General features: G+C 50.0%; 2 protein-coding genes across 2 annotated transcripts; both read left to right on the forward strand.

Moving 5' to 3' along the window:
• The first annotated feature begins 845 nt into the window (after positions 1-845).
• Positions 846-24,357, forward strand: Sesn (Sestrin). Its single transcript, XM_017911706.1, has 5 exons — positions 846-945; positions 1,743-2,352; positions 2,837-4,010; positions 5,084-5,149; positions 24,286-24,357. The coding sequence occupies exons 2-5, from the start codon at positions 2,102-2,104 to the stop codon at positions 24,355-24,357; spliced, it is 1,563 nt and encodes a 520-aa protein (XP_017767195.1). The 5' UTR covers positions 846-945; positions 1,743-2,101.
• LOC108556170 (uncharacterized) lies at positions 19,489-21,533 on the forward strand. The gene has a single exon (XM_017912156.1). It carries the CDS (start codon positions 19,489-19,491, stop codon positions 19,750-19,752), a length of 264 nt encoding a protein of 87 aa, XP_017767645.1. The 3' UTR covers positions 19,753-21,533.
• Positions 24,358-25,948: the final 1,591 nt, after the last annotated feature.

Genomic DNA, 25,948 nt, shown 5'->3' on the forward strand with positions numbered 1-25,948 from the left:
AGCGCGAATGCACCCCTTTTTATCCTCTCCGCGACACCGGTTCCCTCGGTCTCTCCCCTTCTCGATAAGTTGCAGCGTTCACGCGACCTCTCTTATTTCCTGACCCCGGTAGCCTTGACCTAGGCCTTCTCCCGTGGGGGTCGATCAATCAATGAGAAGACTGGCGCTGCCTGACATCGACTAATTGCGTAAATGGCCCGATAGCGGTTCGTTCAGGGTATTTCCAGGTCCTCATTTCCGGGCCAAATGCTCTATGAAATTTTCATGCCGATGAAGTCGCTTCCCGGCAAGGTTGGGCATCGATCGCCACGGCGATGTCCGATCGATGGGACCGTTGGTACGCGTGTACGGATGGACAGATAGCGAGAGAGACAGAGGGAGAGAGAGGTCGAATCGCGTTCGAACGTTAACAAACGATTGGAACAGGAATTAACCGGTACAATGCGACGCTGATTACGCGGTTGAAGTTCAGAACTCCGCTAGGGTTATCGGCTTTCAATTGTTCGTTGCGTAATGGTTCGATCGTCGATAATCTGCTCGCAGCTCCGCGGCCGCGAGGAGAAGTGCTTCCCTATTAGCTTTCGTTTACGTTGCGAGCGCGTTACCTTTGCCTCGGATGGATATTAAGTCGATCGATGACGATTAAGCCGTCCGGGCGAATTGAAATTCGATAAGCGTCCACCGTGAAATCGATATCGAGAAAAGCGTCCGTTGTTCCGATTCGTTTGCCTTCGCGTTACCTTCGTTCGCGTTCGTTCCGCTCCTTCGAGTTTCGCGCCCTTCGTTGTCCAGATGTCTTTTAACCGTCGTTTTCCTTTCTTTCAGACTTTATCCGACTTTCCAATGGATTAACGTCGCAACGTCGGTGAACAGGCGGAATCGAGGACAGTTCGTACCGATCGCAATCCCGAAGACGTCCCAGCGATAGAGGTCGTTCGTAACGATGTAATGGACAATGTAACATCGTTGCCCCGTTCAGATAACCGCGACACGCACGTGTGAAAAGAAAGAGAAAAAGAGAGGGAGAGAGAGAGCGAGCGAGCGAGAGAAAGAGAGAGAGAAAGAGAGAAAGAGAGAAAAAGAGAGAGAGAAGAAAGGAAAAGGAGAATCGGCGAAGGAAAGGCGACGCGATCGATCGGTTCCTTAAAAGAAGCGCCCGATCGATCGTTTGCTTTCGAAGGTGCGCTAGCCAGGATCACCTGGCTTTCTTTTTCTTTCTTCTTCCTCGGAACGAACCTCGACGGTGCTAGATCGCCACACGATCGCTCGACAGTCGACACCGCCTACTTTCTATCGCCCTGAAACGACTCCCGAGGTGCACCGCCGGTAAAATCCTCGAGAAACGAGTTTTACGACCGATTCTCACAACGAAACGCGACGAAACGACCGTAATTACCCGTGGATAGTACCGTCAGCCTCTCCTTCCACTTCTTTTCCTTCCTTCTTTCTTTCTTTCTTTCTTTCTTTCTTTCTTTCTTTCTTTCTTTCTTTCTTTCTCCGTTTCCTTTGTTCACCGGCTGTACACGCGGCCGGTCCTATCCGAGAACCTATCCGAGAACCTATCCGAGAACCAGAATACGGACGACGATAATCGATTGACCGTAAACGGATCGATCGTTCGCTTAACCCGAGAGTCGAGCTAGATTTCCCGTTCGTAAACGGCCGCGAGTAGGCGAATTCGCGTGGCGATCTTCACTCGCGAAGCATTTTCGAACTGATCGCGAAGGTGTTCCTGTTTGCAGCTTTGCCGCGCGCCCTTTATCGCGGAAACTCGTAACGCGAGGACGCTATCGACGAGAGGAGGGTTGACGAGAACGCCGGTGGCCATCCGAGGGAAGCTACTCGACGCCGGGTCACCCCTATCATAAGCAGATTAGATTAGATTAAATTAAATACCCGACGATTTTCCTTTCTCGTGGAGATCGCGACGAGAGGGACTCGTGCACAGCTCGAATCGACGTTGCACCGACATACGTGCGCCGAGAGTCGCGCGCGAACAGAGAGAGAGAAGAGAGAATTCGAGTAGGCAGAGGGAAACGCGTGGACACGCGCGTACACGCACATACACACGCGTAGAATCAACGAGGGAAAGTAAGACGAGATGTACAGAGATCCGAACAGTTCCTCGGGAAGCGGCACCTCCACAAAGGACGACGACGTCGAGATCGTTAGCAGATTTTTAGCGCCTTTGTGTGCGAGAGATGAAACTGCCAGAAACATCGCCCTGGCGGTGGCCAGGAACACGGTCGAGGGATGGCTCGGAGGGGTTGGCAGTCCGAATCACTGGGACGACACCGGTGAAATGGAGGATTCGGAGAACCTAGGGGGAAAGTTCAAGAGCCAAGATGGAAGGTGAGTGTCGCGCGCCCGGTGTGTGTGACTCGCCTCGCACTGATACGCTTCGATAAAACCGCGCGTGTCGATATCGACAATGTTCCTGGATATCGTGGATATCTTTCGCTTCTGTGCACGGTAACGCATAGTATCGTTGACCGTAGGAACGTTCTGGCGTTAGAATTTCGAATACATCGTTGATTTTCCGCTAATTTTCCGCTGATTTTCACGCGAATCTTGCCGCGATAGCTTGGGTGAATTGGAAATTGTTTGCCGATGATAGCGCGCGGTTTCTCCGAAGCCACGGCGTAAAGATTTATTCCAGCGATGTAACGATCGGTCAGATTCATTAAACGGTCAGAGAAAACTCGCGAGTCACCTACTCGGTCGGCGAATAACGCGCGAATATTTTCCATTCACTTCCGTACGAATTTTTTCCCCGACGTGCTATGTCTAAGCCTGGCGGTGCGCTAATAGAAACTTCGTTACCTTTCACGCGAAGATACGACATGAACATCGAGCGATCACCGACCAAGTCGGCGCCGAAGAACGTGCAGCCCTCTATGCAGCAGCCGCTGCTGCTCCAAGACAGCTTCAGGACGGAGGGTTTCTTCCCTCAGAGCGTGACGGAGAATCCAGCTTTCCTCGAGGACAACAGCCTCGAATGTTCCGAGAGATATCCATCGGGCTCGTTCGACTGCGTGGACGGACGTCTCGGGAACGAGACCGGCTATGGTACGCCGAACGAGAGGAGAAGATACGTGACCGACGTGGAGAGTTACAGGTCCGGCCACTCGACGTCTTCGGACGAAGGCAAGGGCTTCAAGATCGATCCTCAGGACAGATGTCTAAGGTTTAAGGACAACTCGGAGAGCCGATTCGGGTCGAGCAGCGAGAGCGAGAGAAAATATCTCGGCTCGTCGTCCAGCGAGAGATTGAACGAGGTATGTCTGGAGGATAGGCCTAGAACGAAGAACTACGTGAAGGTGAAAGGCGCGAAGCAGAAGCAGCTGGAGGATGACGAGCTGGACTGCGACATCAGGATCTACGGGAAGAGTCCCAAGTTCGACGAGAACTTGGGCGCGAATTTCGACCGCAGGAATCTCAACTACCGCCCCAAGGGTGACATCCTGTCGCGCGATCGCAGGTGTTACGACAGCGTGGACGATGTGTCGTTCGACGAGACCGAGATGACGATCAGGAACCGCGACGGAGTGGTGTTCAACACTCTGGACGGCTTCGAGAACGAGAACGCGAACGAGATTTATCTGAGGCAGGACGACAACCGCAAGGAGGATGCCAAGCTGAAGAATTTCGAGATCTACCCGGACGAGTCTTTCGACGATTGCCGACAGCGCTGCACGCGTGCCGAGTTGCCACAGGATTACTTGCGTAAGAACGAGGAGCGAAAGTTCAGCGCGGGACAGATCAAGAGACCGCTCTCGCAGGACGAAGATGTCTCTTCGAAGAGCGGCAGGGTGCTCGAGAGTCCTGACGTCACTCCCGGGGACGTTGGTAGGATGCTTAATCTGGGAAACGCTCTGGATGGTCCGAGGCAGGCGAATAAGTACTTGAGCATGGTGACGTTGCATCTACCGGTGATATTGAGGCTCAGCGTCAACTGTCCCTTCCAGAATGTTAGGACCAAGTGCGCAGAGATCCTGGAGATGGTTAAGGTGAGCGTGTATTAAATCTTTAATTACCTGCATAGCTCGGTAACCGGCTGTAATCCGTGGTTGCTCGCTTGCTTGCCTTCCGGTTCGATACTTTCATACTTCGTACTCGTCGCTGGTGAATTTTTCAAACGGTGAAATTAGTCCAATTCGCGGGAAAATTAAACAGCCTAGATATATTTCCGTTGTATCCGATACCCGGAATATTTCTTCGTCCACTGAGTCACTCGTTTTACGGCCACTTAGCCCAACGTTTCAGCGTAATCGTTTAGAAACGGTAAACCGTGCAATAGCATTACGTTTTTCTACAGCCGCTCGTAAATAAACCTCCGCTATGGACGCCTCGTTTTAAGAAAGGGTTATTCTTATTTTCCTCCGCATCGAAAATAGTCCGCTTTTACGCGAACTTTGCCGATGCTACTCTTCTTGCATCGGAAAGAAGCGATACCTTGCGTTAATGGAGTTGTTTTAACCGTCTATTTATGGAGCAGCGTCGAACCGTGGCCTAAAAATATGTCAGCCATTTTGACTTGCCCGTTGCATGGGGTTAAACATATCCGAAGCGGGGATACACGACCGGTCTTTGCTTTATGCCGCGGAAATTTTTATCAGCTCGCTTATGCTATTTCTATTCTTTCCTTTTTGGAAGTCGTTTTTATAATCGATGTATAAGCGAGCCTACTATGTAAAGCCTAATCGATAGTTCCCGTATGACTCACGTGAAATATGTAATGGTTATAAAACAAAGTTTTAGCTACGCGAAACGTCGGCGCATGATATATCTTTTTTATCCGACTATAGTAACGTGGTAATGTTTCTGAAATTTTATATATCGATTCGATTATGCATTTTTTTTTTACAAAATGTAATTAGGTGTTTCGGTTGAGTATGTTTCTTTTTTTAAATCTGTAAGAAAAAACCTCGTCTCTACATGGGGATTCGAACCCACGACCCTGAGAGTCAGAGTTTCATGCTCTACCGACCGAGCTAAGCGAGTTGTAGGTTATCTCTGACTCACGGTAATTCGAAAGCTTACCCAGGAATAAGATTTTAAATTACTAAATTATTTATTACAGGATAGAGGACTACCAGTACCGGTGCCAGCCTTCGATGGACCTAGTGCCTTCGTCCCTACGTCCGAGGTAAGTACTTTTGGAATATATTTTTTCCATCGTTTCGTTTATCTCGTATATCTTGCGTGACTACTGTTATTTTTGTAGCGCTGCAACGAAATTTTCGTAATTACCAACGCACCGATTGATCGGTAACGTCAGATGTATGAAATGTTTGATCACTTTTATTTGCAAAACGAATTTGTACGAGGGAATGGTTAATGTCTAGTTTTCGCGAGGTTTTAACGAAATTTCCATACGAAATATTAGGGTAAGAAAAACAAAACGATTATGCTCGGTTTAATCTAGGGCACCGAATTGGCGCTGGTAGCGTCGATAAGTTTTGCCTTACGATTGGTAGTTGTCGGTAAAAACGAGTCTCACGATTGGTTGAGAAGAGGACGATGCCATGGATTGGTTCACGTTTACTTGTCCCCTGGTAACCTTCAATTTAGTCTAATTAAGAACAATTAGGTACTCTTGTCGCTTAAACCACGATTCTTTGTACCATGGCGGTTAAAGGAATCTGCTTTATCGACAAAGCCTAGGTAGTTGACGCAATTAATTTTAAGAACGTGATACGAAAATATCTACGATTACGTTAAATTATCAACGAGTGCGCGATTATTAAATTTATTCATCTTTTTATGTTCATAATTTAATTTATATCGATTATCTTTTTTACTCTTCGTTTTCCTAATACAATCTCTTTTTTGATTTTTAAATGCATTTTGAATACCGGTTTCGACATTTTTAACGATTTTTTGTTCGTACGTTGCGGTTTAAAAATTATTCGAAATGCTTCCCGCGGTAAACGGTAGATGGCGCTGGGCGCGAGCATTCGTTAACGTGCAAATTGTCGCGCCAATTAAATTCAGTTAGCGGAATAAATTGCAAAATTAAATACGCGTTAAATGATCACAATTGTTTTTCTAGATATTTTTACCGTTATCTAATTGCATTTCGTCTAAGATCTAATTAAATTAATCTTCCTACCTTGTTAAACATTCTTTTTCGACGATATCCTACGCGATTAGATAATACGAAGTATAATACTCGAGCTATATAACCTCTGATAATACAAATGTATTTTCATAATATACGATACCACGGGAAGGGGACAGGTGAATGAATGGCGTAGCTTGCACGTATTTTCAATGACGAATAACTTTTCATACATCTGATAAAATACATTTATTATGCGTGTAAAGTAATTTACCCCCTCTACGAAATATTTTTCTGCAACGTGTAGTGATTCATGAAGCTGTATATTTATATTTATACGTGAATACGTGTATATATCGATATTTTTCACTGACTTTTCATCAGTTCCATCGAATGTGCAGTTCTTCGTTGTGTGACGTTAGAAAACGTTTTTCTCACGGTATTTCGCGTACAAGTGAATTTTTACTTCGTGCCATTTTTCGTTATCGACGTTTCGTGCAATTGTCATCGGAGGAGAATTAAAATTGAACAACAGGTAAGTACGAAATAAAGGTTCTTACTTTAAGCATTATTTCGACGTAATTACAGATGAAATTTCTATTTTTTATTTTTAATTTCGGTGTTATTCTGGTAGCGACGATTCTAAATTTATTTTTCTTACTTTCCCAACGCTTACCGATTTTTTTTACAATTTTCACTATCGAAATTCACTTCGATGTACTCGGTCAACTATATACCACCTGCTCTCTTATTTTCGCATGACCTTCGAATGACTTTGACAATCAATGACACGATCGCGTTCACCCCTCGCGACCTTCGAATGACCTTGAGCGCCTATAACGTGATTTTGACGGCGTTAAGTGATCTTGGGCACCAATGACACGACCTCGATGACTCAAAATGACCTTCGAGCGACCCTTAGCGCGAATAATACGACCTCGATGTCTCAGTACGACCTTCAAATAACCACGAAGTTCAACGACACGATCTCGATGACCCCGCGTAACCTTGGAACGACCTTGAGCGCAATATCCCCGACCTTTCGCGACTTTCAAACGACTTTGGCCGCGGATGACGCAACCTCGATGAACCAGGCGACCTTTAAACGACCTCGGGCATCGACCACGCGATCCCGATGATCCTACACGAGCCTGGCGCGTTCTTGACCGCTAATTACCAGACCTTGGTGACTCCGCGGGACTCCCAGGGGTGACCTTCACCTTTCGCGAAGTCGGCGTATACGCGTTAATCGCGTTACTCTGTCGGTGCACGTCCCTTAAACGATTTCGCGCGATCGTAACGAGAAGCTGCTCTCCTTCCGCGTTTCACGGAACGTGCGTCGGTGAACGAGCGCGTTCGCACGTTACGCAAGTGCCGTATGCACCGTGCGCCACACAGTTCGGATATGCAAATAACCGGCGTTATAAAGTTCAGCTGCTTAACGATATTTGCGACCGGCCGATCGCGCTGACGCACGCGCGCTGCGTCGTGCAAGCACGATGATATTTACGACTTTGTAGCAACGTACACGCGCCGTGGCTCACTGCACCGTCTTGCGTAAAATGTTGCACCGAAAGGTTATCCGACGTATGATCTCCCGGTTCGGATTACCCGCGTCCCGTATCGGTGATCCACGATTTACAACCGACTCCACGGACGTCCTGCGATCGACCTGTGCACGTACACAGCTTCTCGCCAACTCGTCCCGATACGCTAGCGATAATTATAACCCTCGTCGATCCGCGGTCTGACGCCAGACGCGAACACCCGCCTCGCGAGTACGAGGCTGATGGTAAGACACGTCTTTTCTGCTCCTTCCTCCTTTCTCAGTCTCGTCCGCTTTTTCACTGCCGGTCATCTCGTAATTACCAGCCAAGCTCGGACAGCATGCGAGACCGCGATAAAGGCCCCGAGAATCCTAGTTCCTTCGCTGCCTATAATCGATATCGGCTCTTCCGGCATCTCGCGACCGCTTATCCCTCAACGACGACGATCGCGGAGCGGCTAGAAGCGGATCGAAGGTGGAGATCGGAAAAATCGGGAATTCCGGATCGCTCGCGCGGAGTTGCCCAATCTCACGTGCTTGTGCAGCGGAATTCAGCTGGTGCCGCATCGAGCCAAGTTCAAACCGCCCTGAATTTCTAACATGGTATGCGATTTCTGCGGTATCTTGGAGAGATGCCCAAAGTTTGGCAAGAGAAAGAGCCAGCGGACGGGTGTCGGCGGAGAGGAGCGGAGAAGCGGGATGCTGAGGGGAATCCTGGTCGGGTCATCGCGAGTCGTAACTCGGTCCAGCGACCGCAAGTGGCTGCAAGTGTCTCGTATACAAGCTCCATTAAGGATCTAATTGAATCCCCTTTCTTGCCGTTTTCTTTTTTCCACGGCTACGGTCCCGGCTCGGGTCGCGAGCGGTATTTCCATTGAAACTCGATGTTCCTCGCTGTTCGGAAATCGTATTACGATCACGCGCCACGCGAATCTTCGAATTCGGTTAATTGCGTTAAAACGCCGTTTCACTCGGGTCACGTATAGGTTGATCGGGGTCGCTGACTTCCTGCTGTACGTTTTTCAATTGCGCCATCGCTATTCGTCGCTGACGGCTTGGAATACGTCCACGCGCGTCGCGAATGACGCGCGTCGCGGACACGCTGCGCTCGCTCGTGCCGGCGCGAGCGGAAAGGCTCTCGACGCACGTCCGGTTCGAGTATAATATCGTTTGCTTTGGTTCTTTCTTTTCTTTCTTCTCTTTCTTCCCTTTCTTCTCTTCTCCTTCGCGCCCAGGCGTTAACGCGTCGAGCGTTTACCCCCGGGGTTATTGGAAACGAACCCTGTTAATTAGACGTACGCTTACGTGCCGCGAGTACGAAGAGGCTCCTCCGAAAGGAGGTGGAAGGTGGAAATTGGAAACGAAACGCAACGAAAGGAAGCTGCAACGGTCGGGAGAAATGCAGGAAACTCGGGGTAGGGTAGAAATAACGAAATTTCTCATGCAAATCCTCCGCCAGCCGCGTCGTCCGCGCTCGGTTTGTAAGCCTTCGCGTAAATAACCAGCCGCTTCCTCGGAAATACCTGTGGCAATATTATCCCGGGAATATTTCCGCAGACGAATCGGAAGTGGGCAGGATATTCGATCGGATCCGCCCTTTCGGCGCTGCGTTTCGAATTTTCTTGCGAAATTTGTTTGTCGCTCGTCGCTCGATAAATAACCGAGGCTCGCAACGTGTTTCGTTCGTTTGTCGGTATCAGCTGTTTACCGAGCGTATTTCACCAGAGGAAGCATTCGTTATGTTTTCTCGGTTCCTCCGATTATCTCTCCCCGTTTCTTCCTTTTTCCTCCGCGGTATCTCGCGTTCTTCGTGTTTCTTGTTTTCCAGCGTTGCGGGAGGAACGATGGCCGAATATTGCTCATTGTACTTTAATTGTTACGCCGATAATTCGATACGGGGAATCGATACCGACGACGGCAATAAACGACCTCGATATCGGCGTAGCCCCGTGATAAGGAATTTTTCATTTAGTTACCACGCGTTCCTATCTCCCTCTCGTTCTCTCTCGATATCGATATAACCTCCAGCCGGGTTATCTTCGTGACTTATTACGTAATACCCGGCGATGAACAGAGAGATATCTCAACAGGAAGTCGTATACCCGTGAACGCACATAAACGTGCAGGTGCGAGGCGGAATGGCGAGCAAGAGGGGACAAAACGAACGAGCGAGACAGGAAAGCGGGGCAAAGGAGCCGGACGGGGTGAAAATGGCAGGCGAAACGGCGAGAGAGAAATTGGGAGATGCGTTAAGAAGAATGGAGGGAAAACGTTAGTCTCTAGTCACGACGAATCGTTGCGCGCTTTCTCGGATAGACCGGGTAACTTATCGTAAACAAGGTCAGTCGTTTGCTTAGGCCGTCCCATATCTCTAGCGAAGCAAGATTCATGGTAATTATTTACCCGAGGCTGGATTATCGATAGGTTCCACGGTTCTCCTATCTCCGCCTCTCCCGGTACCACTTTTTCTTAGTCGCTTTTCACTCGCCGCTTTAATCAGTTATCCCCCCTCGTTGCCCGTCTTCTCCGCAGAGGAGTTAATTTCGCGAGGATCGTGCTCGTTATCCGCGATTTTTCCGCCCCGCTATCGTTTCCGAGTCATTGGTCGTCACCGCCGGCACGCCTTCCACCGTGCACGCGTTAGTTCCTCTTAATGTATAACGAGATACCTGGACTGGTCTTACCGGCTGTCAGCCTGACGTACGCGCGGCTAATTGCGATCCGCGGTCACGGCAAGGGCCATTTCCACCGCAGCCACGTTTCCTCGCGGTGCCCCGCGCCGGCGAATTATTATTAGCCACTCGTGTCGGATCAACGGGGAATAAATCAGCGCCGTTATCGACTCCGCTCGACCACGTTCCGTTTTCTCTCCGAACGAAACGGAACGAAACGGAACGAAACGGAACGAACGGACGCGCTCGGTGATCGTGACTGGGGCTCGTTTCCACGCGATCGATAGAAATTTACGGCGGATCCACGCTGCGGCGTGTGTCACGGTTTCCGTGGCTGTTGCGAAAACACGGGAATCCAGGTTACTGGAAACCACCGCTCGACACGATCGGTTTCGTGAATTCGCGAATTCCTCGCTTCGACTGTATTCTTCGGCCAGTTTGCCAAATTCCGAGCCACTTCCGATCCCCAGCAGCTTATCCCCGAGTCGGAAACGGAAGGATAGGAAAATTCCGGATCCATAACTCGCGGATCGAATTTGCCGTCTCGGATCGATCCGGATTGCCGGCTGGCCAGCCGTTCGATCCCCGCGACATCCGCGCCGAGTAGAAGCGGGTCTAGGAGCGCAGTCGTCTGCGAAGCATCGATCTCGGCTAGCCCGGACCACTACTGCGAATCCGGCTTTCCTCGGTACCGTTATCGGTCTCGCGGTGGCATCGCGACGCGGCGTCAGCTGTGGCGAAATTCGCGGATGGTTGGCGGAACGACGACGGCTGGAGGGAAAACCGGCGGTGCACGTCGCCGTACTCGTGGACCAATCGGCCCTCGGCTCGAGGAGAAGCGGCGAATCGCGAGGGTCGTATAGCGCCGGGGAGAGCAACCGGTAGGGTTCCCGGTCTCTCGCGTCTGTTGCGCGTTCGCTAGCTTCCTCCCCTTGCTGCGGCTCCCGTCGCGACATCGCTCTTCGCGGGTGTTCATTCGCGTGTCAGACGTGCTTGAGGTAGGACGCGCGACTCCCGTGCACGTTCCACCTCGCGTATACATAGCCTTCTCGCTCCCTCTCTTTCTCTATCTCTCTCTCTCTGTCTGTCCAACGGTCGGTTCGCCAGTCGGGAGGTTGCGGAGGCCAGCGTGTCCGTTCCACGTGCGCGACGCATCGACGTATACGGGGCCGCCTTCGCTTCCGTTCTTCAGCCGGTTTCCGCATTAGGGAGGATTCACCCTCGCCGTGTCCCCTACGCTTTGCTGCCTCTTTGCATCACAGGTACGTGTGAGTGTGGGATTATCTGTCTATTCTATCGCGGGCAAGTTGGTCGCGACGGACCAGAGACGAGATCGGTTCGACACACCTGTGACGTCGCGACGGACGAGCGGCGCCGTGATCGATAGGCGACACGCTCGACAGCTGTCGCCGGCCAAGAAATTGATACGTTCTTCGTGCCTCTGTACATCGCGGAGGTTCCGAGCGGAGAATGGAGATCGCGGCGTGGATAGTGTACGCAGTGGCGCATTGTTTTTCCGGGTCATACGCGAGACCTTGTACGTTCGCGCGGCCGAGGCTTCCGCAATATCGCAAATTCGAAACGGCGCGCACGCGTCCGCCGCGATAGTCGCCATGGCAATGAACGCTCATAATCGGCGCGGAACGTCGTCGAGATGTTTCGCGCTCCGTCGAGATAAATCCTCGGTTCGTTACACGCTCGGAACGTCTTTAAGTCTCCAGCCTTTTGGACTTTTACCTGTCGTTCGACGACAAGGTAAGGCAAAGTCTGCGCTCGCTGTCTCCGCGAGCGTGGACGCGGGTGCGCGCGCGCCAGCACGCCGTAAAAGTCGTCCGGACGGTCGTTTCATAAATTCCCGATGCTAATATCGAGCGTGTAAGTCGCGCGAGGAGGATGCTTCCCACGGAAGCGTATCCGGCCTTTATCCCGCGAGTTCGCGCGAATTTACGTCCGTGCCAGCCGCGAGCGTGTTCCGGATAGCGGAGCGGATTCCAGGATTTCGCGCCACGTCAAATTTCGCGATAATGGCGCGCCAGGTTGAATGGGAAAAACATTCCTCGCGTTATTACGAGCCGTGATCGACCGGCGACCGTTCCGACTTCGTAAGACGAGTGGAACTCGTTACGCGGTTCGTTTGCTCGTCGCGTTTCTCTCTCTCTCTCTCTCTCTCTCCTTCTCTCTTCAGCTCTCCGTCGTAAATTATCGACGGTACGTGGATTTTCGTGACGAAGGATCGACGAGGAAAAAAACACGATCGTAGAGAGGCGAGACCGGTTTTCGTTCTACGTTACGAACCATCGGAACTCTCAAGGTTTCCGCGATAATGAAATTCGCGCTCGTGGACAAAGTATCGCCGAACCGTGAGTACGCGAGCGATTATGTCAAATTTGACGTTCGTTTTACGTGCTCGTGAATTATTCGCCAGGCTTTTTCGCGCGCCACTGATAATCACCGAGGAGAAGTCGGCGCGATGCGCACGAACGAGACGGCAAGGTGATTCGTACCGAATTCCTAATGCGATACTCGCGAGTAACGAGATTACGCGTCGCGCGCGTTCAAGGTCCGTTCGCATTTATCCCGCCGAAGTCACGCCGCGAAGTAAGCCGCCACCTACGCTGCGCAACGCGGCGCGATTATTGGCCGGGATACGAATGTTGGAATCTCGGCTATGCGATAACCGCGCAATCGAAGATAGAAGTTCTCGACGCTTTCCTTCGTCCGCGATATCGAAATTGCTCGTTGCGAAATCGGCCTTTCTGTTTTCAAACGCCTTTGCAACCCATTCGAGAACGTTCGACAGCCAATGTCCTCGATGCAACTTTGTCGCAACGTCCGCCATTTTCTTTCTCTCTTGGCGAACGATTCGGTAATCGCGCGACAGGAAACGAGAGAAATTTTCCGCACTGCGTTCCGTCCTGGAGTAAACTCGTCGCGAAGTTCTCGAATGCTCGCTTTCGCGTGGCAAACTCCGCGCGGCCGCGTGCATTTAAACGCGCTTAAATACGCTTTATGCACTCGTTTACCAGGGAAATCGTGTCGCCATCGCTGAAACGTCCGGCGTAGACGTTCGCTGACGAAGCGAACAAAGGCCGCCACCCAGCGGAACGCTCGTTTCAAAGCTTTTGCACTCGCGATACGATTCGCGCGCGTCCTCGAGGAGAGCCCGGTAAATTCGAATTCGCGAGTGGCGAAGGTTCGTCCGACGCTTGGTAGAATGAAGGATGGCGGCAAAGCGCGCGATATGAAAGCCGTTCCGCTTGCAAAGTTATTCGTTTTTATGAAACGCTCGCGTGATACGCTGACGCAAATTCGCTCCTTTCCCCCGCCCCCCTCCGCTTTTCCGGCTTTTTAATAATCATAAATGGTAATTCTCGGGCTGTCCTTAAATGACATTTTAGAAATAACGTCGCGCTTGAAAAACCTCTCGAGCAGCTCGCGAAAGAGGAAACTTACACGCGCGCACACGCGTACACGGTCTCGCGTTTCTTTTACGGCGCGACCAGCGATATGCAAATGACGTGCAAATTTTCTGCTTCTAAAACATGCTAAAAAGTCTCATCGCGCCCGAGCAATTTGCCCGCGTCGGTCTTCAGCGGCGACTTAAATAATACGCCTTTCCGAGCTCGTTTCAGCGGTCTTAAAACGAAATCTTCGCCGGTTGCGTCGCCGGAACAATCCAATTAATTAACATTCGTCTTCCGGCCGCTACCGCCGTGTTTTTCCGATTCGACGTGTACTCGAGGAGGGACAGAAGAGCGTACCGAGGAACTCGGCCAGAGGAACCGACTCGGAAGAGCCGCGTTAAGGGGATAGGGACGCGGAGCCGTGCAAAAGGTGTGGCCTCCCTTTCGCAATTTACTAAATTGGAACATTCTACTTCCGTTTCCTTTCGCGCGAGTACTCGAGTGGAAGGTTTGTCCCGACTCGGACACGCCGGAATATCCTCTACGCCTTATTAGGACCTCTTTAAAACCGAATCAGCTTCCTCGCGTTACGTAGCTACCAGATCTCCGACCAAATTACCTCGATACGACTCGTCGTGCAGATTTTCCTTCGCTTTGTTCCGTTTCGTTCCATTCCGTTCCCTTCCGTTCCGTTCCCTTCCGTTCTCGCCTCTCTCTGCGATCCAACGCGTGCTCCGATAGCGTAACGCATAAACAGTTTCTTGTGTCACTCGCGTATTCATTCCGACACTCTCGGTGAAGCAACCCACGAGATATCGAGTGGCAAATAGAGCACACGTGCGTTTTTCCTTCGTTTTCTCGTGTTAATATTTTCGCTAGGTTTTTCCCCATTCGAGCGATGGAAGAACGTTCCAGTCCCGTTCCGCGAGTTTTCTTCCCCTCGTCCCGGAAACCATTAGTTGGCTCGATAAAAGCTGGCGAAATTGCCGTCACCGAATCGGCAATTCGGGTTAGCCTGACAGAGAACCGCTATTAGAGGCTCGCGGAGTTAAGACGTATCGAATATAACTGGCGAGCCTCGCAGTGGGCTGTCGCTTTCCAAAACTTTTCTCTTTCGCTCGTGTTTCTTCCGCGTTTTTCTTTTCTCCTTTTTCGTTTTGCAATTTCTCCTTTCTCCGGAGGAGAGACCGGTCCGCGGCGCGGTTTCGAAGTTCGTTAAAGCGCGATTGTCTTCGCGTGCGTATTCCTCTTACCTCGAGCTTTGCTCCTCGTCCTTTGGAACGGTTTCGATCCAAACCCGTTTCCTTTTTCGACCACGAATCGGTTCGACGATCTTCGCGGAGAAATCGCGGCGAGATGCCTGACAGTGGCTCCGTTTGGAATACGTTTATCCGCTTTCCTAAATTGCCGGAAAGCGGCTATTGATTTTCGAGAAGTCGCTGTCTACTCGAAACGAAGACGGACAGGCAGGTTATCGATACAAAGACCGTGACCCAGAAGAAAAGAACGAGCACTCTGCCCGCACGTACTTTCTAGAGCGTCCCCTTTCACGCAACGCGTTTTTCACCGCGACGTTTTCTAACGAGAGAACCACGTCGATGTATTCATTTCGAAATTCTCGAGAATTTTCGTGAAATTCCAGCGAAATTCTAGCGAAATTCGCCCTTCGTTCGCAATTTAAAGCGAGACTCCTGAGCGATTGGGTCGAACACGAGTATCACGGGCGAGAGACGTGGGTCGTAGATAGAAATAGGAACGAACGTATCGAACGTATTCTACACGTTCGAGAAGATTCACAACGTGTTTACACACTCACGGCTGATTAACTCCGCTGATACTTCCTCGATCGCAGGAAATGGACGCTATTGGCCGAAAACGGTGACCGGGAGTCTTCGTCACCATCTTCGATCAATAACAGTCACTGTCTGTAATCACGGTAGTGTCAGCGGAGTTAATCCGTCGTGAGGTCATAAACACGCTGCGTCTTCTTTTCTCGAACGTTCTATGCGAACGTAAACATTATACTGGTCAGGCTCCACGTTTCCTGTCTCAGTTGCGCGTTATTCTTCGCCGTGTTTGGACGAAATGGCTCGGTGTGTCTCGTCGCGTCTCGGCCTGTTCGACGTTGCTGTCGACAGTGGCACGCGACATCGGGAATTAAATGGTAAGGCAAGTGTAACGAAATTCTAACTGTTTTTGGAAAAAGCGAACGAGGTAGTCGTAGATTTAACCCGGATACGGAATTTCACTCGAGATTCCGGAATGGCGGAACTCCGATTACGACGAACGCCGCGCGGTTTTCGAGCTTCGACGATCAGCAGACCGTTTCTAGACCGTCGTTCCGAGATTGTCACGGTATACGCGGCTTGGCACGATCCTCGTGTCGCTTTAGTTTGCCATATAAACGAGGCGAACGCCGTTGCTCCATTTATTTTCCAACGGATTAAAATAATCCCGAAGGGAGAACCGGCTAAGAGGTGTCTGAGCACCGAACGTCCGCGTCTACGCGACGCTGCTGCCCCCTGCGTTCGATTAACTCACTCCCACCCTCTGGCCGCGCTCTGGCGAACTAAATATTCGGGCAGAAGCAAAGAACCCGCAAACGGAATAAAAGTGTCAATCTTTTTTTTACAAACTTGGAAGTTTATTATTTTTAGAACGCGATACCTATATATATATATTTAACACTAGATTTACGGAACTCGTCAATTTGACGGAATGATTTCTCCAATTATACGATGGCAACAGATTTAGTTAACTTATATTAACCCTTTGCATTCGAGAGGTAACCTTCAGTCGCCATTTCATAACATTTGGAAGATCGATATTAATTCACATATCAAATTTAATGTAATGTAACAGTTTGCGAGATATCGAAATCGAATAATACTACAATTCTATTATTATACAACTCTTTATTTACTGCTCAAAAAAGTATCGTCAGTTTTTTAGTAGAGAATCTTTGAATTTCTACTCTTCTCTAGCCAAAAAGTCGCCGAGTGCAAAGGGTTAAGACTGTTAATATAATATATAATTGTTTTTAAATTAAACTAATCGTTAAAAAGAAAGGCACGTGGTTTCCTTTACCTGTCAATTTGACAGGTGTCCTTAGAAATAGGAATACAGACATCGTCCGTAAATCTAGCGTTAATAACGAAGGGTTAAAACACGTACGCGATCCCGGAACGGTCTATGCACGTTTGCGAAATATCTTCGGTTCTCGCGTTATGTAAATTTCGCGGGATGCATCGAATTATGAATTTCGCGTAGTTGTTAATAATTGCGATATCTCGGCGGCCCGTTTTAAAACCGATATTCGATAAGCTGATCCGATTAAAGCGCGGAACGCGCGCGTGCACCGGCAGGATATCGCGTTCCCGTATTGTGTTTTCGAGTAATTAGCGTTCCACGTTTGTAATCAGTCCGCGTCTATTTTTTCTCTCCTCCACCCTTTCTCCTGCCGTGGAATCGAGCCTGCAGTGACGTAACTGGCCGCGTATACCAGTCAAGCGCGTCGTTGTACCTGAATCTCGTTACGTCCTTGCACGAGCGGCGAACAAAAGCACGCGCGAGCTGGACCAAGTACCTGCGAGTGCATCCCGGCGTGCATTTCCTCCGTTTCGACCGATAATGGAATTTCTTATGCATCTCCCGCTTATCCCCTTTTTCTCTCGTTTCTCGATTTCCCCAGGAGCGTAACAACGCTCGCGTTACCCCGTACCCGGTACCTCCCGATCGGTCGTGGGATCGTCGCGACGTCGCGAAAATGGGCAAAATTTTCGCAAAGATACACGTTCTCGTTTGTCTACCTCATCCGGGACGAGGGAAGAATGTATAGCGACTGCGTGCGATCGATTGAACGAGCAAAGTTCACTGCTACGTCTATTATTAGAGTCGACCAGAAGCTCGATCGTTGGTCGCAGTTTAGTCAGCAACCCATTGTGTTTTCTCGCACGCGAGCATTTCGCGTATCGTTGCCGAGAGTACACGCCGCTTCGTGGATCGTTGATCGAGCGACCTCGTAGCCGGAGACAACGATGACGCGTGACGACAACGATTGATCTACGTGGCCGCGGATTATTCGGTCAATTCGCAGCGAGCGAGAGGGAAAAGAGCAGGCTTTTCCCCAGCCTGTTTTCCAACTCGACGCTGCTTTAAACTCCGTCTAATCGCCGCTAATAGCCGGCCAAGAGGCGAAACTGGGGCAAAGCCCGATGCAGAACGCGGCAGGAAGGTCGCGCCGATGAAAGTTCTCCGAACTTAATACCTCTTGACCAGTTTTCACGGCTTATTATCGATGGTTCGTTTCTCCCGAGGAACGAGCAACTTGCTCCGTGCGCGTACCTGCTCTTATTTTCTCCCGCAGATTTATTACTCTCTCACGAATCCGCGGCACCGGGCTCGCCTCCTAAATCGTCCGGGCCGTTCTAGTCGGAGCTAGCTCCGCTCCGCGGACGGATCAATTTTATCGCATCCGTCGTTCGATTAAGAGGCAAACGACCGGGCAAATGTTTGCGAACGATGTTGACGCCGGGCCAGCGGATTCCTTGTTGTCGGGTTAACAATTTCCTTCCCGGCGAACGATGTTTGCGTTGTAATCGCGGGGTATCACGTGCACGGAATCGCGAGGAAAGTTTCGTGGACCGGGCGGCGGCGCGAGTTTCGGTTGGTTTAGCAGTCAACTTGCTTCTCTGCCCTCGGAAGCTATGCTGGAATAGCTGAAGTTGCTTCGATTAATTCTCGTTTCTCCCCGTGCAGCAAGTTGATGGAGCGCCCGCGGCATCGGTGTGTCTGCGTATTAAATGCTCATAAATCCGAAGCACCTGCTGGCTAAATCTCCAGTCGCGACTAGAATTTCGTAGTTTCGTTCCCGCGTAATGGCCGCATTAAGCCGCCGCGCAAACCCTGCGTATCGTGTTTTCGTATTATCCGCGATTCCGATGTAACGAGGGCTTCGAGTCCCTCGCTGCCAGCCGAGTTTCGAATCAACGTCGTGCCTCCACGGAATACCGCGATGATAAAATTTCCCTTGTTTCAATTCTTATCGCTTTCCACCCTCGATCGATTCCGCGTTCGGGCTCATCGAGCGCCATCTTTGTAAACTGCGATGCTTTACGATCGCGTGAGCGAAAACAGGGACGTGTCTCCGATCGCGCGAGTGTAACGCGATAATAAAACGGAATGAATAATTCTTCGACTTGTTTGTCCTTTCCTCCGATCGAGCCTGGATTCCGGTTCTCCGACGTCGACATCGGAACTTGCTCGCGATCGCGTAATCGAAAACAAGGATGAGTCTTGCGACGTTGATAAAGTTCGAGGCATAATTCTTCCTCTGATTTGTTTTTTCCTTTACGTCCGCTGTTTCGTCGAAAACATCGAGAAGCGAGGTTCCTCGACGAAAAATATCAGGACACACGTCATCGTCGATAAGTGTCACGCGTTGCGCGGTGAATCACGGCTGCGAGTTGACCAGATTAGATTGCGCGTATCGTTGATGAAAATTAGAGCAAGCGGAGGGGTAAGATCAAGCCGTCGTCTGGTGGATCGGTTTGACCATTGTGCGACGTGTCGAAACTATCCGTCACGCGAAGCGTTCACCCTATTGACGCTTTGTCTTGGCTTTCAGGTTGGGGAAACCCTTGGTGGGTCTCGACCTCGTGGACATCGGGACGAGGAGACTCAGTGGTGGACGTTGGCAAGTGGTGGAAAGGAGGACAGACGATTTTGGAAGAGAGCGGAGCGTTATCGTCGCTGGATATCGGGGGAAAATCTGATCGTCGGAGGGAAGGAGGATAGAGGAGGATGACTCGCATGCTGACGCAAGAGCCTGGATGGAAGATCGAGCGGAAAGGCTCGGCCTTGCTGCTGAGGAGGGACAGCTCGCAACTGAAGAGCGGCCGGGTCTGTTTCCGCTGCGACGTCGAAGTTCGCGAATTCGAGCGTGACGAGGATTACACGAACGAGGCGGAATCGGAGGCAGCTGCCAGTTCGCTGGCAATGTGTGCCAGTTGCCTGGCGGCTCTCTGCGTGACCGTGATTCTGCCATGGTTGTTGATCGGCGGTTAAACACGCCTCGGTGAACTCACGATCTTGGGGGGGTGTTGGTCGACGGTGTAACCTCTGGTAACGGAAGTCGCGGAGGAATCGTGGAAGAATCGTCGAGGAGTCGATCGGTTCCACGATGCGTACAGCTGACAGCCTGTCGCGGAACGGTGTCTCGTCGGTGATGAGAAGAGGATCGAGTCGAGATGATCCGACGTGGCTTGGGACTGAGAGAGACGAGAATCGAAATGACTAGAGTTCCTAAATGCTAGTTTGGTTTCGCGCGAGTATTCAGATTAATCCGAGAAAGCGCGATGGAGTTTCTCGATCGTTCTCCTCGAGAGGGAAAGTGTCCTTAAAAGAGAACGATTGCCTCTCCGTCTCGGAGGAGTCGCGACCTTACGTCTATGCCTTTTGTTCCCGGATTCGTGTCGTTTGCTTTGAGTTTCTATCGCAGGTAGCGGGATACGCGCGTCGAGGCAAAGACACGGTGGATGGGCTCGCGGTTCGAGTAGATTTCGTGAAAGTCGAGAGAAAACTGCGCGGTATGGACGTTCTGCATAGATACGCGAAACGGGAAAAAGAGAAAAGTGGAGGAGCGGAGAAAGGAAGGGGACGAAGGAAGAAAAGAGAGGAAAACATCAAAGGGAGAACGGTGTATTCGAGCGTGCATTAAACCTCCTTACTCGTTTGATGGTATCGACAAATCCTCCAGCCTCTGAAACGGAGGCGACCCTGTGCCAAACGAGAGTGGTACTCGAGATATTCGCGGAAACCTTTCGTGATTCGCAGCCCGCTTACTTTGCACACGCGTACACCCGCTCTTTTGTGAACGATGCACTAGCTGCATCGCTCTGAACGCCCGTGCATTCATGCGACCCTCTTTCTCCAGCTCTCTCTCTCTCTCTTTCTATTCTTTCTCTCCTATCGATGTTCCGTGTAATAACCGAATCGCTGCGTCCCATTGGGCCGGGGAAAAAAATGTAATCCACGATACACACGCGACTTTATGGCCTCGCGGATCGTTCCGAGCGATAATCTTAAACGAGGCGACCGGCTCTCCCCTCGATTTCGCCCTTCCCTTTCCGGTCTTCCCGATCGGCCACATATTTTTTCGCCGCGCGGCCCTGCGCGAAGTAAAAGCTGGTAAAAGTTGCCAAGTTCTCCGCGCGAAGTCAGCAAATGGAAAAGTTTCACCGTGTGGAAATCGGCGAACCGACGGCGGATTGAGAAATCGGCCCAAGTTTCGAGCACGAGGACTGCCGATGGCGTTACGTTCCGTTGCTCGCCGAGCGATCTACCGGGAAAACGGAGAATTAACGGGACGTCGAATAAATTTCGGACGCCATCTTGTCACGCGACAGAAAAGTTCCCGCCGTCGACGCCGTGGCTTGATTTTTCACCGGTGGAACGTACGCGAATCGGAAATCGAAATACCGATTTCCCGTTTACCTCGCGAACCCAATTCCTCGCGCGAAGACCAACGATGGGACTCCATAGTCGAAGAACTCGCGCGAACCTTGATGTCTCCTATGGGTGATCCGCGTGTGCGCTGATTTGGAATTTTGCCAGCTCGAAATGGAAAGAGAGAGAAAAGGGGAGAGCGGGGAAAGTGTGCGAGAGGAAGCGAGAAAGAGTTGTAAATATAAATCGATGATCGATGGTGCGTGAGAGAGGTGTATGTTCGGAGAAAACACGAAGCTACGGAGGTCCGAGATAACGTGTAACCCTCCATCAAACGATTCCAATGGATCAGTGTAAAATACTATTTGTTTATGTTTCTAATAAAACCCCGAACGAGTTGTACGACGTTGATTCGTGTACTCGTATACGTATCTGACCTTTGGCCTTACTCTGTCGGAGTATTCATCATCGTTGCTCTCTTTGCATTTCTATCAACATCCTGTTTCTACCTCAACGAGCGTTTTGTATCTCGTGCGTATATATAGACGCACTCGCATACTTCCCGAAACGAAGACAGACTGTGCTCCCGTCGTTCTTTTAATTCTGCCAACCGATCGATTTCGATTGGCCTGCAATTGAAACGCAGCCGGTGCCAATATACGCCGTGCGTTTCGCGTTGTCGAGATTTCCTTTTCCAGCGAAATAACGCGGATAACGGTTTTAAATCGTTACGGTGATAACGGACGTGTTATCAAAGCAAACAATCTTCGCTTGTCGAAACGAGAACGCGACGTTGTCGACGCCTTCGACCAACGTTCCACTCCTTTTCCGCGACTTTTCATGATTTTCCTGAATTTTCCCCAATTTTTTCGTTTTTCTCACAATTTTTCCAAGTTTTCCGCGATTTTCCCCACTTTCCCGCTTTTTCGTGATTTTCCGCGCTTTATGAGTTTTCCGCAATTTTTTCGCAACTTTCCGCAATTTTTTCGCGACTTTCCGATTTTTCCGCCATTTCACGATTTTTCCGTTTTTTCGCGACTTTCCGCACTTTCTTTCCGATTTTTTCGTTTTTTCGCGACTTTCCGCGCCTTTTTCCCGATTTTTCCGTTTTTTCGCGATTTTTCGCGAACGTAACGAAGGTCCCTTTGGAAGCGAGGTCGGCGCCGCGGTGGAAAAAGAGAAAAGCGGATGCCGGTGTAAATTTCGTCCGAGCGTGGACGTGCTTTGACGTTCGACCAGCGGGAGAAGCGCGGGCTGTCGTAAACCTGGATGAAACGGCGGAGAATTTAATCTGCCACCGTGATCGCATAAACGTGCATCGCGGTTTGCTCGTCTTTCGTGCGGATTTCGCTGACCATTTTTAGCCAGCGACTTCCGGCGGACGAGATGGGTCTCGTTTCGCGAGATTAATCCTGACGTCGATCGTTGCGTTCCTCGTCGACTCTGCCGGTAAATAAAGGCAGTTTTCAAAAAGACACCGCGAATGTCGAGGACGTGGTTTCAAGGTCGTCGTCGACTCTGATTTCGCGGAATTCGACTGCGCCCGGCCGATGAGCATCGCTCGATAATCCACCGTAAGCGTCGCGCTATTTTCTCAGCACACATCGGACGTGATAGCGTACAAAGGGGCTCAAACAATCGTTCTTAGGGTAAATGTTTGAACAGATTCCGCTGATACGCGTTCCCTCCTTCCGTTCTGAGAGCTCGAGCCGTTGAAATCGCGGTGTAACTTGCATTCATTGTTTTCCTTCTTTATTTTCCTTCCACATTCTCCGTCGACATCGATCCGCGAGCTATCGTTCCGCGTGTGTAATTTTGGAACGACCTTGAGACGACCTTGAACCTGTTACGTTATTTCGCAACGCTCCGACGCGACTCGCGTCCGTGTTTTTCGTCCCCGAACGTTCCGCGTCCACTCGAATTCGCGTTTATTCGAAATACTCGTTGGAAACGAGGTAAATTCGAGGTCCTCGAATATTCGAAGTGACCCCGAGGTGGAACTCGTGGCATAATCCAAAGACGTTTTCGTGTCGTTTACGTAACGTCTGTCCCCGGTTCGAAGAGAGTTATCGCGTTTCAACGGCGGACAAGGTTATTAAATATATTATTTAGCGTTAGCTATTTCCATATCGAAGTGAATCATTGGTTTGCTCGGGTAATCTGGATCGAGGTGAACCAGAAATCTGAACGCGCGAAAGAATACGATAGCCGCGATCGGTGTCTAACGCGACGCGCGCCTTGATATCTAAGTAGAATTCAGACAGGATTCGGCTGTGAGCTCGTAATCGTGTATTCTCGCGATCCCTTTCGCCAATATCGCGATAATTCGACTAATATATCGAAATTAACAAGTAATTCGTTCGAATGGATATTCGCGAATTTGAAATTTCGCGCCATTTTTAGCCGTTTCCGCGTTGTTGAAATTTGCATAGAAGGATGTGCGGCTAGATCACTGTTCTGCAACGGTTTTAAACGTTGCGCGGAAGGAAGCCCCTTTTTTCCTCTCCTTCTACGCTTTCACGTTATTTTGTCCACTTTGGGACACGTACGACGATAATGAAGGTTAATTAGACGGGTTGACGCATCGAGCGTTAAATTAATACCAGCACGCTATCTACAGTCTCCGGTAGAATATATTCAACCACGACAGCTGATTGCTACAAATTGGCTTCAATTTCCTTCAATTTGCAAGCAGCTAAAAAGAAAAAAAATACTCATGTACCGTGGGCGGCATCTGTCGACCGACCGAACTCACGCGTGGATAAAGTAGGCACTGACGTAGCTGACCAGACCTTCCGCCTGGTTTTTCACGGCACGTTGGTACCGAAATTGTCGCCAGATGGCGCAACGCCACGGCTTCGAGCGAATTCGAATTCGTTCTCCAGTTCACGGTCACGTGTGTTTCCCGTTGTCGTTGCTCGTGCCGCGATCGAGATTGATTAACGATTCGCGAATGTTAATCGACATGCGAGTTCATAATATTTATACCGGCCACCGAGGTAACTCTCCTCTCCCGTTCACCTCGTCTACGACCCTGATTTCGTTATGATATACGAGAATTCTTGATCGTGGTACGTTAACCCCATTTCGTGGTAGCCATTGCGAAATAGCTGCGATTGCAAAACTAACCCGATTCGAATGTTTATGTTTCAGTTGCCGAATCTTAACAACCTCGATGAAAAGGTGAGTGCCACCAACGAATTCCTGTTCACCTATGTCGATTAATCATGCGGTATCGTTCCGGGTAAGTGAATCCGAGAATATTTTTTTTCTCTAACGCGATGTATTTCTCGGCAATTTCTCGAACACGTTCGAGAGATTTCGTACCGCCATGACACCGAATATCGATATCGATTGTGCCACGAACAATTTTTCCCCTTTCTCCCGTCGATGTAACTAGCGATATCGCGGTTTAGAGGAAGTCAGTGCCAACTGTTCGACGCGAGATTTCACGATGGATTAAGTATTCGAAGCGGTATTAAAGAGCTACGTGCTCGGAATCGCGAATAAGGTGTTCGCGGACGGATCGAGCTCTCGCAAAGGGACTTACGTAATCCCCGTGAAAAAGATACACGCGATACCATTAAGAACGTTTCGAGGCAGAAGCACGTGGCTTACGTGCGTCGTTAATGCTGGTAAACATTTTCGAAAGCAATTCTCGCGCTGCTCGAGCTGCGCGCGCATGCCCCTGAATCTGTTCCGTGGATTATTTCTGGCAACCGAAGCTAGAGTGCAGCTCGATCGCTGCATACGGTCGCCTGTTATTCGCGTTGACAGATTCGTGCGTTTAGGAACGTTCGTACGACGAGGTTATGGGAGAAAGTATCTCTATAACATTTCGACGAATTAATCGTTCTAACCTCCGTGATCGTGCGAAGATAATTTAACAGCGGTACTCGCGTTCGCCGCCAGAGGGCAAGTTTTCCTTTCGAAATATTGTTTTCTTCGTAATAACCGTCCATTAAGGAAGCAAGCTTCCTTCCACTCGAGACACAGCGGTCGAACGATGTAAATATGCTCATTGAATTTCCATACCATAATTTTCTTCAGTTTGTTCGTGCGGTATTAGGGCCGAAAGATGGTATTAGGAGCAATTACCGCGATACAAACTTGCACGGAAGTCAGATCCTCTTGCCCTGTCTTACGTATAGGAAACTTAATGCCCGTTTCATCATACGCGAGTTAGAGCGTGGAATGCGGCCTATCTCGATGCACCGCTTCTCGTTTAATCGGCCATTACACGGAACACCGAACCTCGTTCTTGAGCATCCTCGAACGCACGGTAATTCCAGTCATCGATCAATCGATACACATCGGCTTATAATTCCGACTTACGAACACGCGCTTGTTAATTTGTTTACGACTCGTTTACGCACTCGGAAGGGAAAAAGAGACGGAAAAAGAAAGAAATAAAAATACGAGGCCCCTTTTTCCGCGTGACTACGTACACTTGTAATCGCACCTGCCTCGTCTCTCGATCGTACATCAACTTTGGTAACTGCAGCTGTTCATTTATTAATTCATTAATCTCGCGTCGATGGCGTGCATGTTGCATTCGTTAACAACGATATCGGCGATTATTTATAGCGGACGTTGGCGAGTGCGTTATGTTTAAGCGGAATTGCCGGAATAATCGCGAGATCGAGTACATCCAAGGTGTGTGCCGTATCGCGATTTATTAGAAGGTCAGCGCGATATTTAAGCACAATGGCCGTGCGTTTTTCACCCACCCGATTGTTTATTCGCTACCATTTGCCATTTTATTCGTACAGCGTTGCGTAACGCACGATTTCCGCGATGTTTTACAATTGGCCGA

The sequence above is a fragment of the Eufriesea mexicana genome, unplaced genomic scaffold (assembly GCF_001483705.2).
Source record: "Eufriesea mexicana isolate 0111107269 unplaced genomic scaffold, ASM148370v2 scaffold474474858, whole genome shotgun sequence".
Classification (NCBI taxonomy): Eukaryota; Metazoa; Arthropoda; class Insecta; order Hymenoptera; family Apidae; genus Eufriesea; species Eufriesea mexicana.